This window comes from Leptonychotes weddellii, chromosome 13, assembly GCF_054177405.1.
Source record: "Leptonychotes weddellii isolate Sample4059 chromosome 13, ASM5417740v2, whole genome shotgun sequence".
Lineage (NCBI taxonomy): Eukaryota > Metazoa > Chordata > Mammalia > Carnivora > Phocidae > Leptonychotes > Leptonychotes weddellii.
In genome coordinates, this window is record NC_138381.1 from 12919357 (window position 1) to 12932958 (window position 13602).

Here is a 13602-nt window from a genome sequence, read left to right on the forward strand (position 1 = left end):
AACTGGTAATATAATAATATGGAACCATAAATATTAATCCTGAAACTTCTTTTGTCCTCTGTTTTCTCCTAGGAACCTCTCTCTACTGTCATTTTTTTCTGTTATAATCAGAATTCTCTGATTATGTTGTCTAGCATGTACTTTTATAGTTCTGTTTGCGTATTCAGCCTTTCACTCCTTTTCAATCTCTTATTTCCTTTCTTGACCTCGCCTGCCTTTTAGTGGGAGAGCAAAGAAGCTACAGCTCACTCTGCCCATCTTTATCTTTGCTTCCTTCTTAGTTTTATTTTACTAGGCCTAGGATAGTAAAGAGAACATGTAACAGGACAGCTGAAGTTCTTTGTTCTAGTCACAGTTTTGCTTTTAACTATAAAAAAACAGAAGAAGTCACTAATGTCTTTAAGCTTTAGTTTAATCATTTATAAAATGTAGTGGTTGACATGGGTTAGATGAATTTTGAGTTTTCCTTCAGTTCTACCATCACTGGAGATAATCAGCCATGTTGGCACTACACTTCCTCAATGAGTGGTATCTCTCCATAGCTTTCCACGGGATACGGATGGTTAAACATTCATGGAAAAACCTAAATTCCAGAACACATACAAGGCTTCCTTTTGATTAACAGAAGCTTCAGCTATAACTCATTTCTTGCTCAGTTACATAGCCAATTAACATAGATAAAACTTTAGTCAGTGTTTCCAAATTATAGAACATATAAGCACAGAGGACTTAAAACCATCTTTTAAAATTACGAGATGACTAGAATAAGCAGTGGGGCAAGTCAAACCAAATTTTAATTTTCTATAACCTTTATGTAAGTAAGCTGAAGAAAAAAACACTACCTTCCAAACTTTAACAACTGAGGTTCACTGTATGATTAGTTATATAAATATAGATACACATTAATAAAGCAAGGATACAACAACAGGAAAGTGCACTGTAGGCTTCAAAAAGATGGGTAGCAATATCCAGTCTTTTAGAATCCACAATTTGTAAATTGTTCACCAAGGCTAACTTATGCAAGTGTGGTATAACAACTGAAAAAAGAAGAAGAAATTGTTAGATTTTTATCTAAAACATTGTATACACTCATATATTAAACACATTTTTTATTTTAAAATTTCATTTTAATTCTAGATGATTTCAAATCCTTTACTTGCTTTTTCTTACTAGAGAGGAAAGCATGTTTTTCAGAATAAAAACATTTGGAAGGAACAGAACATAGCACTGTCACTATAACCTAATTACGAGGATGTCTACAGGTCATTTGGCCACACTGAAATTAAATTTCCCAATTTGAAAGATGAAAACCAAATAAACAAATGTAAACAATCTACCTCTTGTGTTATTATTATCTTTACAAATTAGTTTCTTTATAAAAATCAGGTATTACCACTGCTATTAAACAAAGGACAAATATAGTATACTTATTCTTTTTCAATATCAAATTATTCCACTCCATAAAACAATTCTTAGCTTTAGTTTCTCAAATTCTTAGCAAGACCAATGTCAAATAGCACTGATGGTTTAGTTCAAGTCACTCAAAGGGCTCAATAATCTTCTGTCTCAATAAATAATATAAAATTTCAAAAATATAGACAACCTACTGCTAAAATAAAAGTGATGGCCCAAGAAACAGTATCCAATTCAGTAGCAATGAGCATCTCTACGGCCTAAGACTGTGTTTCCTAAAATACCAGTTCCTAGTAAAACCAGGGTTCCTTGGAGAAATGGTTCCAGGATCAGTGACTATTAAAGTATTGCTCACAGGGTCCCTTTCTAATCTCTGCTTGGTTGGGGAACCCAAAACACCACTCATAAGCACATACTTCGGATCAACTGTAGTGACTTCTTTCATGTTTGCATTGAGTTTATGTATGTGAAAGCCACAATGTCCTCCTATAAAAACCTCCTGCTTCCTAATTAACACACTATAATTACAACTTTTACACTTACGTTAGTAAACGGCAAAAAAAAAAAAAAAGGAAAATTAGAATAACAATGGCCATTTTTAGGGTATTTTGACTTGTCAAAATTAATAACAACATACTTAAGAGAAGCTCTAGAAAAAAATGGGAGGGGCGCCTGGGTGGCTCAGTCGTTAAGCGTCTGCCTTCGGCTCAGATCATGATCCCAGGGTCCTGGGATCGAGCCCCACATCGGGCTTCCTGCTCTGTGGGAAGCCTGCTTCTCCCTCTCCCACTCCCCCTGCTTGTGTTCCCTCTCTCGCTGTGTCTCTCTCTGTCAAATAAATAAATAAAATATTTTTTTAAAAAAATGGGGAGACAAAAACTCCAAACATTCATTGATTTCCCACTGAATTCACTGAAACTCCAGTTCACTAACTGGCATGCTGAGGCCTCAATAAAATGGTCTCTCTAGAGAATCTTTGAGATTCACTTCTACCCAAACCTTTAGAAAGTTCCTCGAACTTCTTTTTCTATTGACACATGGCCTCTTTATTCCTTCTGCTCCTTTTCTGACCTCCTAAACAAGTAATCCTTTCCTTAATGTTTTTCTCAGAAACTCCATAACCATACTGCACAATAGCCCCTTAACTAGAAAACAAATCTACGGAAGTTCAACTCTAGAGCCAATTAAAGGCTATAATTAAAGATCCTCCTAAATCTCAAAAGAGACAAAAATTTACTACAGAATTCAACATTTCATTCCATACATATTATCCTAGCTACCACATCTGTAGCAATTAATTCACTTAATTGATAACTCCTCAGATGGAAATGAATGGTTAAAAGATCTACTAACGAAGATATGCGTAATTCTACAACTCAACTTCAGTGGGCAAGGAAAATAGGAAATGCACAACATAAGGCCATTGCAGAAGCCTTTCTCTTAAGGGCAGATTGGACAGAGTCTATACTACAAACAAAATAAATCAATAGGAGACTTTATAAAAATTGATTTCAATGAACTTTCAAAAAATATTTGGGTAGGGGCGCCTGGGTGGCTCAGTCATTAAGTGTCTGCCTTCGGCTCAGGTCGTGATCTCAGGGTCCTGGGATCGAGCCCCACATCGGGATCCCTGTGCACTGGGAAGCCTGCTTCTCCCTCTACCACTCCCCCTGCTTGTGTTCCCTCTCTCCCTGTCTCGCTCTATCAAATAAATAAATAAAATATATTTTTTAAATACTTTGTATGCATTTATTTACTTATTTTTATTATTATGTTATAAAAAAAATATTTGGGGTAGATCCAACAGCCAAAGTAAAGGGAATCTTATCCTCTTTTTTTGTAAATGGGCTCAGAACTGAAATAAAGAACTTCTAAAAAAAAAAACTAATCTGAAATGTAAAATTGCTATGTTAGAAAATCTCCAGCATATGACTGAGCATTTTCAGAGGGCTTTATAAAGTAAAAAAGCTGAAAACAAACAACAACAAAAGGTTGAATTGTGTTCCGGATAAAACCAATGGCCTCTGAAAAAAATCAAGACCAAAAGGTCATGTGATAATGAAGAGCTGGGAAAGAAAAAAGTCCACTGGATGAATCAATGTCTTCTATTCTCTAAGAAATAGAATGACAAATATCCAAAATGCCACTCTGAGGAAGATATTACAACTCAACAATACTCTGTCCTTCTTCTAAACTCCTAAAAGCAATTGTCTATAAATAAAGATGGATAACAGTATGGAATCCTTTTCAATATGGGTTCTACTCTACCATTAGCCTTATTAACATAGTACCTTAAAGTCTTCAGGGTAAAGTCTTAAAGTAAAAAGAAAGCCAATTGACTGGACAGTAAGTACAAAAGAAAAAAAAAGTTGTTTTTTTTTTTGTCTTGCGGGAGGCGGTGGGGGGAGTCTGGTCGTACCAGAACGTGAAAGAAGATTGTATAAAACTTAACTGTGGGTATACATGAAATTGTAGAAGGCCACAGGGATAACAAATGGTTTATTACACCTATTCAAGCAGTGGAAACGTCTATCGTCAATCTTTTCCCAAGCCAACCTTTGTTATTTTGGGACCGTTATGAAAAGAAAATGTCTTCCTTCTCTGCGATGCATAAATCTTTCTTTTGAATGCACAAAAAAGGTTAGATCATGTTCTAGAGAGTTACTAACTCGACAACATGGCACACACCAAAGACTCATTGCCTACTTAGCCAATTCCTTGATCCAAGAGCTAAGACTTAGTCTCTCCACTTCAGAACAATGACACCCTCAATAAAGCTAGTCAAAGTACCTTCAGAGTTTTTACTAGAATCACCTACAAATCTGATGTTACAGTATATGGAACTATCCCTATTGCTAGCTAAAATACCAAACCTTTTCCTGTTAACTAATCGTGAAATATTGCTATTTTCTCATGTTACCAACATTACCCATTAAAAAATAATTTCGTGATTGTCTTTCTGTAGCTCATTAAGTGTTATGCCCTCGAAAGACCTTTTGGACAATGCTGTCCAATTCCTAACCATATTTTTTGTTGATGACACTTACATTAAAAGTATCAGGCCAGATATGCAACAACTAGACCATGGGAGAATCAAATTTTGTTCTAGAAACCAAAATGACTTTTAAGAAGCCAAACTTGTGGTCCTCTCTAGGGCATGTCAAATTGCTAAAAATTAAAGGACTAAAGTATAGCAATGATAACTAACACATGCTTTTGAAGTAATAATTACTGGACACTTCGATGCCACTAAAAGAAATCGCCGTCATAAAGGCTGAGGCCCACAGTAAAAGAGATATTATAGAAACTAGAGAAAATGCTTTAGCAGATAATTATGCAAATCATTTAGCAGATGAACAAACTGTGCATTAAAACAAAATCACTGATCATAGCTGAATGCCATGGTAAGTGGAAGAAAAGCATATTTTTCATAAGAACACATCTAGAAACACAAAAATTTCCTTAAAAATGAGAATTACATGGTAAGCTTTAAATAGAACATAGCGTAGTATTTTGAAATTTACAGTTATTAAAAAATGTTTTATGAATAACTTGAAATTGTTTATGAGTTACTTTTCATATGTGTTACAGCAGTCAGTATATAGTAAAGAAACTATCCAGTAACGGTATTACTGATCAATTCACAACAGTCCACTTGGTTCACTTTTAGCTTTCAGTAAATGAAAGATAAAGTGTAGAAGGGCTTTAACATAGGACAAATCCTGAGAGAAGCTTCTGGCTTTGATTTACATTACAATTCAGGAAAAAAAGGTAGAAAATGTAACTTACACTCATCTCGGAACCTTGGTTCTGCATTAGGCCCAACTCTACCAAATGTTTTTATGATCTCTGTATGCAGAGAATACTGGTCTTGGTACTGAGGATCTTCCAGAAAAGAAGCCAACTGCATTTTCACCCTTTCCAGCAACTTAAAATTGGATATTGTACAGTTATTTCACAGAATATTAAAGATTGAGTAAAGTTGTTAAAGAGAATGTTACACATTAAACATGGCTTGCAGCATGGGTTCAAATGGTTTATATCAACATGATAGTAAAAATTTGCAATTAAACAAGTACTTATTTAGTCTTTTGGTTCAGAAAGGTTTTACATTTTTGTTTATGCTTATTAATTCTTCTTTTTTTATTTTTTGAAAATACAAATATTCCCTAACAAATTGTAAAAACAAAAACCCCCACAGTATTTAGAGAAAAACAGATAAATTCATAATGATTTTGTATCTACATTTTAATTTTTAAAACCAATCACAGTGTAAGTTACCCAATTATTCACCTTCTGAAAGCAATGAGTCATTAATGACTTACATCTTACTCACATTTCCCTAAAAGACATTTTTATTTTAGGATTTAAGAACATGTTGAAATTCTGCTAAGACTGCAAGCTTTGCAGAATGATACTTTTTAATGTTGCTTCACCAGTGAAATATATAAGGAAAAAACGTAAAACTTTCCCCCCTGCGATAACTAAGTTGTTTAATTTGTTATTAAAAAATCTTTATGACAAAGGAACTTCATAAAATAGTGTTTCCTTTTTTGGGGGAGTAAAATGTCTGTTTCCATTTAAGTGGCTATGTAATACAGCCACAAATGATTTATTTTCTAATCTATAGGGTTTTTCATTTGTATAAAACATGTCCAATTTGATAATAAAGAATGAAATTCTGATACTAATTTTAAGAAGTGTCTTATAGTTAATGTTGCAGACAGAACCTAACAAACTTGAAATTAAATCACAAGTTTCTAAATCAAAATACACTGTTAGGAAGAAAGACCTTGATAATCTCCTCAAGCAGGCCTAACAGAGGGTTGTCACAGTCATATGCACTGCAGTGACATGATACCAGCCCACTAGACTTGCACCTTGGTATCAATGACACAGTTATGAGAACAGAGGTGCCCTCTAGCCTCCATTTGCTAAACTGAAATAGGTTTGTGTTCCTAAAGTTATCTAGCAAAATTGTCTTCAAATCTGTGCAAAATGGCAATCAGGAATTTATGTAGACTATCTAGAAGTCTACTGGGTAACAGAAGGCTTTGGAACTAGATCTGGTTTGAAGGTTACTCCAAACTGCAATACTCAGCTAGGCTTAAAATGGAACATCTAAGAGTTGGCTTATATTTAATTTTCTAATTGAGAAGGAAGATAGAGATTTCCTTAGGATATGAAAATATATTTTGGGTAAGGCTCTCATGTTTTCAAATAGTGAGACAGTCCTCTGGCCCATAACCAACTAAGAGATAAAATGCTCCCTGCCCCTTACCCCTGGGTGCATGTATGTAATGTATCATCACCTCAACAGTACATAGATATTAAATTTCAATAATTTCCTACCTCTCTCTGAATAACTGTTTCCATAATAGTGCCAAAGGCCGGAATTGTGGCAATTCTGACAGAGCTGTTAGAATTAAAAAAGAAAGAAACTGAAACTTTCTTTGAGATGAAAAACTGATTATTAAAATGTATATCAAAGTAAGTACAAGGTAAATATACTGTATTAGTCTCTAGCAATGACAAATTAAATTAAAAAAAAGCAGACCAAGAAGAATGCTCAAAAAGACAGACAGGATAACTTAAGGTCGCAGTCTGTGGAACTCACAATTCAGGATCACTGGACAAGGTAACAAGGGCCGGAGCAACCCGCTTGTCAACTAACGCTTCACTCATGCCTCGAAGAGTCAGCTGTAAACCAGTCAACATGCAATAAAAAATGGTTTGGTAAACTGGAATGAGAACTGGGTTAGCTGTGACTGAGGATGGGCAGGCAGACTCATTGGTCTTTCTTGGTTTAGTCACCCACACGAGACATTAAAATGTTAAGCCTTTGGTTCATGCCACTATACTTACTGGTAACAACATGTTAGTGAGATTAGCAGAGCATCCTTTCTTGGCTTGGAAGAAATAGTCCATCAGCATATTCTAAGTTTTGGAAATGTTTATTGAGAATGATATTAATGTATTCTTTTCATATATGGCCTCCAAATGTGATGGTTGACATTAAAAAAAAAAGGATACATGAACAGTATAATAAAGTTTAAAATCAAGTGAACATAATCCAATATGATCATCTTAAAGAGATAAATATATTCTTTAATGGATTTAAAAGCTGATGGTTATTTCTTGACAGGCACATTTTGAAAGGGATGCTGAATGTAAAAGGCAGGGATGACACTTACATTTCAGGGTCACTGGAGAGAGTAATGAGAGCAGGAACAACCCTCTGAGCTACCAGAGTTTCATTCACCCCCTTCACCAACAGCTGATTGGTCAGCGCAGGGGGTATTCACAGGTGATGCATGGAAAGAGCAAACACAGTGCCACGGGAAGAAGAAAGGAACAACCAAGAGAAAGAGAGAAAACACAAATGCAAAACCAAAATTAGAAGCTAAGCAAATATTGCTACTAGAGTGCTTTATAAAGGCAGAGAATGCTTAGGAGGAAAATAAAGCTTAAATAGTCTAGCAGTCCGCGAAAACAGATTGTCACCAATTCAATGACAGTTTGTACTTTTGGTCAGTCTCTATGCAATTTTTGTGTTCAATTAAATGCAATTTAAAAGAAAGCTTTTCTTTCTCTCTTTTTTTTAATACTAAAAAAAAGATATATACTGGGTTCTATGGTTAAAATTGTTGAAGTAAAGACCAACAAGTTACAAACTGGACTGTTTTTAAACCAAACTCAAATGGCTAGCAGACACCACTAAACTGCTTCTGATTGTTCTATGGCAAGTCAACTTAAAAATCCAGGACAATTCCAAACCTTTTATATCACATAGCTTTCTCTTTTGAGGTAGAGAGACATAATGCAGCCTAAGTGGAAAGTATTACGTGTGGGAATTAGATCTGGGTTCAGACTCTACCTCTCCATTTATTAGCTATGTGGCCTTAGATATATTACATAATCTCTTGAAACTCAGTTTTCTCATCTGAATGTGGTGATATTGTTATCTATCTTAAAGGATCATTGTGCTACTAACTACACATAATATACCTAAATATTGTGTCTGACAAAGATTAGGCATTCAAGAAATGTGAGTTTAATTATTATGAGTACTCCATGATATAAGATTTATGATATATTTGAATAAAGAAATTATTAATTAAAAAATTGTTTTGGCTGGTCCAAGTAGTTAACATTTATAGTTTGTTACTTTACATTTCTCTAAAAGCTCAAATGAATAAGAAAATAAGTACGATAAGCACAATCAGACCTATTTCTATAATCTAATGATAAAATAATCCATTTAGCCACCAACCCTAAATCTAGAAAAAGAGGACAATATTCAGCAGTATACATTTTGTTTTTAAAAGGGTGACATCCTAATCCTACATTCTCAATTTCAGAATTTAAAAACAAATGAATCCTAAATGCTAATCAATCTGTTCACCTTGTAATGGATCTAGGCCTCAAGGAAGATGGAAGATGCCATGGAATTTTTAGTAACAAAAACCTAATACTGTGTACGTGTTAACACATTCCTCCTACACACCATATCAGAAACAGCAGAACTCACTTTATGTGGAATTCTTAATTTTACAATAATCTATTACTATTTAACAACTGATTGACTTTTAAAATCTACTTTGATATTCTGAAATAATTTTTATAAAAATACATGGATAATTAGGCTGGAATAAAATGACAAAAGCACTTTTGCTACTACCTTAAATATTATAGATGTCAAGTGGAAAGAAATAGGGGAAAGAATTTCAAATACTATTAAATAAACCTTTCTTCTCTGCATCACTTTATAAGTAAGATAGCTTAGATTTGAATCAGTAAAGTGTATCTTAAAGTGTCTGCTATCTTGTGCCAGGCAAAAAGCATTAAAAAAAAAGGGGGGGAGTAACCTAGGGGACAAGTTAATTTTTCACTGCTCTGCAGTTTTATGTATAATTTCTTTATTAAGCTAGAAAATAAAAAAGCAAAATTTAAGAGCTATCAATCAGTATACATTTTACATACAATGTATTGTTTGATCTTTTTTTTTTTTTTTTTTAGATTTTGGAGGAGCGGCAGAGGAGAGGGAGAAGCAGGCTCCCCGCTGAGCAGGGAGCCTGATGTGGGGCTTGATCCCATGACCCCGGGATCATGACCTGAGCCGAAGGCAGATGCTTAACCCACTGAGCCACCCAGTACCCCTCATTTGATCGTTAAACCTGGTGAGCTAAGTACAATTACTATCAATGTTTTAACAGATGAAGAAATGGAGCCTTAGGGAAGAAGTTAAGTAACTTGTCCAGGGTTTTAGAGGCAATAGGCAGTGTTAGAAAACAGACTCAGCCACATCTGTCTCACAAGCCCCAGTGGTCTTTGAGCTGGCTACTTTTACATGTTTAGCTTCCTTATTACTGATATGAGGAATCATGACATGAGGTTCTTTCTGCATCTCTTGGGAAATCCATTATGTCACATGATAAAGTTTCCTTATAAATCAATTTCAATAACAATTTGTTACCTCAAAAAGTAACATATTGCCTCTTATTTAACAATGAGAATAATATGACTGATTGGGTTCCCCTTTTTGTCCTGCTATCTGAAAACTTAGAGCTACATTTAGCATCCAATTTCATTACGTATTGCCTATAATGTTCCTGGTATATCTATTTCTTGCTTTCTTCTCAACAGTTTCTGGTCTCACATTAAAATTTTTCTTTTATTATAAATGTCCTGCTTTTTATGTTTTTATTTTGAATTAATTCGCTTGGCGGGGGGAAGCAGGCACAACTGTAAATTATAAGGTATTAGTATAAAAAAAACCTAATGCAACATTCTTTCAGTACGGTTTTGTTCAAAATAAGGTTCACTGACAAAAAAAAGTAACCATTTTTTTTAAAGATTTGTTTATTTATTTTAGAAAGAGAGAGCAAACAGGGGGGAAGGGTAGAAGGAGAGCAAGAAAGAGAATCCTCAAGCAGACTCCCTGCTGAGGGTGGAGCCCAATGTGGGGCTCGATCCCAGGACTCTGAGATCATGACCTGAGCTGGAATCAACCAACTGAGCCACCCAGGCTCCCCCAAAAAAGTAACTTTAATTTCTTCTACTGATGACTTTTACTGGCATGATCACTGAAAATTTTTTATCATAAATGAGTTTGAAAAAATATTGAAATGAATCTCTCAAATTCGACTCAGAAGTTCATAAGCAACCTGAAAGAACACTGAAAACTGCTGGAGCATAGGTATAGTTTCCAACCCAGCACTGACTGTAAACATACAAACCAAAACCAGACAAAAGCCACCTATAAGAAATAAGACAGAAAGAACCCAAAAACAAGTAAAAAGAGAGGATGCTCCATTTTATTTACTTAAAACTATTTTCATTTATATGGCATGTTTTACCAGTGCATACATAATTTGAAAAACAAATGGTTTAAGAGAAGGAAGTAGCTTTTAGAGTCTTAGAATAAAATCCTCTGAGAATAGTGTATTAAAGACAGTTCTTTATATAAAAGCATGCTTTTTTCTTTCATGGGTGACTTTTTTTTCAGCATACTGAATAATCAAAAATTATTTATACTCACAAGGAACTTTTCAGAACAAACTGAGTTTTTTAATTTGGCATTCAACTTGACAAAGAACACTTGATTACAGTTTTTTGGATCAAATATATATAACAATGGAGGGAGTAACATGGACAGAGGATGTTCAACCTCCTTGTAAGACTGGAATTTTCTTTAGATTTCACAAATCCATTTTACATATTTAAAAGTTTTAGAAGATACATATTTTAAACATACCAGTGCTCTATTCTTCAAATGACAATGTATCTTAAATTGTGGAGAAATTCTGAAATTCAGGAAAAATTATCTAAAGCACTGAATTAACCAATTCTCTTTACAGAAATAAATGCTTTAAGATATTTTTTTTTTTTTAAAGATTTTATTTATTTATTTGAGAGAGAGAGAACACATGAGAGGGGATAGGGTCAGAGGACGAAGCAGACTCCCTGCCGAGCAGGGAGCCCGATGCGGGACTCGATCCTGGGACTCCAGGATCATGACCTGAGCCGAAGGCAGTCGCTTAACCAACTGAGCCACCCAGGCGCCCAATGCTTTAAGATATTTTAAGAATCACCTGCATATTAGGGATACTTTTAGCTTGGATAAATATATGTTCCCTAAACTGTATGTTACTTCATGAAATAGCATGATTAGGAAAAAAAAAAGAACAGTAATGGTAATGATAGTTAACATTTATTTAGTTCTTATTATGTGCCATACACTGTTTTAAGGGCTTCACAAGTATTAATTCATTTCATATTAACAAAAATCCTTTGAGATGGATTCTTATTATTATCATCTTCTTTGTGTAGATGAGGAAACTAAGGCACAGAGAAGTTTGAACTTGCCACTAAGTGGCAGAGACAGACACTGAACCCAGGCAGTCAGGCTCTATGGCAAGACTCAACAGCAATAAGAAACACTCTAAATCAATTTTAGTCTCCAGATACAAGTTCTGGAGACATAAATCAATCAATAAACAAATGAATGGATGAATAAATAAATAAAGTAGGTTATGGCAGCATTTCCTTTATGATAGATATTTCAATTTTCAAAAGATAGGCATTTCAATTTTCATACTTAAGTTGGGTAGGTGGCAATTTAAGAACATCTAGTTAAACAGTCTCTTCTCTCTTAAAAAGTCTACGGGCAGTTAATGTATAGGGATATTATTCTAGATATGACATGTGAGAAAATAACCAAGTGGAAGTAATCAATAAAGTAAATATTTTCATATTTGCAATAATTGATTTTTTAATGTTATTCATGAATCCCACTAGAATTTACAACTTTAAATATATCTTATATTGTTTTTGTTTATTTTAGCAGCCATTTTATCTCAATAAATAGAAAAGTATAATCAGAAAGATTTATATAGGATGGAAATTAAAATAAGATTTAAAAGAAAATTTGAGAAATAGAACTGATAATAGAATAACATCCAAGGAACCAATAAGGCTAGAAAACATTCTTAAATATATCAAAGCTAAATTTCTGCCCCATCACACAGTACACAACTAGATACTGTTTATTGCTATAAAATATACATCAACATAACACAGTATGCAAAGCCTTTTAAAAAAAACATTCCCTTCTCCTTCTTCCAAAGAAAATCATTATAATCCGAACCGAGAGAAGCATTTGTTTACATACCTCAAACATTCTAGCAGCAGTACATCTCACAAGTGCTGAAGTATGGACAACACCATACCATAAAACAGTTAACAGTAATTCATGGTAGGCTGGATTTGCACTGAAAGAAAAAACTCAGTGTTAAAAGTGAGGGCCACAGTGCCTTACTGGTGTACTGAAAAATACTATACTTATAAGGAATATTGATGACAAAAATATTGGCAAAACATATGAAATTATTCTGTATAGGTTTAATAGGTTATATCCAAGATTCTTTAAAAAAAAAAGGAAGTCACCTTATAAAGCTACAAACTTAGCATATTCAGGAATTATACTTTTAGGTTCTATAAACATTTGCAATTACGATAGAAATTTCAACTCTTTAATAGCATAAAAGTTAAAATTATAAAAAAAAAAAAAAAAGAAAAAGAAAAAGAAAATTTACCTAGGAGGAAAAAAAGAAAGCATTGGACTAAGAGTCAGATGGGTAAGTCACACCTCTGTGGGGCTTAATTTCTACATCTACAAAAATTGGGGAAGCAATACATGTCCTTATTTTGTCGTATGTTTATTGTAGGATCAAATCAGATCAACTTAAATCATCTGTAAGGAAGGAACGGTAAGTTGGCTGTGAAGCCTATCCAGATTTAAGGCTATATTGCTATTAAGTGCAGAGATAAAACTACAATAGCAGCTAGATGATGTGATTATGAGCAGGATTAGGCAAATCAAATGGGACATAAAAAGGAGCTTAATGAACTGGCTTTTACTTGGGGCTATTTTTTCAGTTTTGGAAAACTAAATTTTCTTCAAATGTGAACTTTATTTCTCCAACTGCTTCAAAGAAAACATGTCTGTACTCTTTCCCCTATTCTTTTACTATAATATTTTACAAAATATTAAGAATGTATAAATAAGCAAAACTAAAACCAAAACCAAAAACAACTTAGGCCTCAAAAACCAAAAGATTTGGTGTATATGCCAATATTTTTGGACTCAAATTATGTATTCTATAAATCCAATTTTAAAAACTTTAT

The 13602-nt window shown here is 33.9% G+C and overlaps 1 protein-coding gene across 9 annotated transcripts in view; it reads right to left on the reverse strand.

Moving 5' to 3' along the window:
* RELCH (RAB11 binding and LisH domain, coiled-coil and HEAT repeat containing) overlaps positions 1–13602 on the reverse strand; it is a 110002-nt gene that overhangs the window by 17942 nt on the left and 78458 nt on the right. For 5 of the 9 annotated variants that reach the window (XM_081801067.1, XM_081801066.1, XM_006731655.3 and 2 more), the window contains exons 22-26: positions 12587–12686; positions 7608–7690; positions 6766–6829; positions 5203–5341; positions 921–1037 (exon numbers count right to left, since the gene is read on the reverse strand). In XM_081801067.1, the coding sequence (XP_081657193.1) occupies positions 921–1037; positions 5203–5341; positions 6766–6829; positions 7608–7690; positions 12587–12686 (503 nt within the window). Of the gene's footprint in view, positions 1–920; positions 1038–5202; positions 5342–6765; positions 6830–7030; positions 7114–7607; positions 7691–12586; positions 12687–13602 lie in introns of those variants that run through there. The other 4 variants (XM_006731654.3, XM_081801070.1, XM_081801072.1 and 1 more) reach the window with 4 other exon arrangements.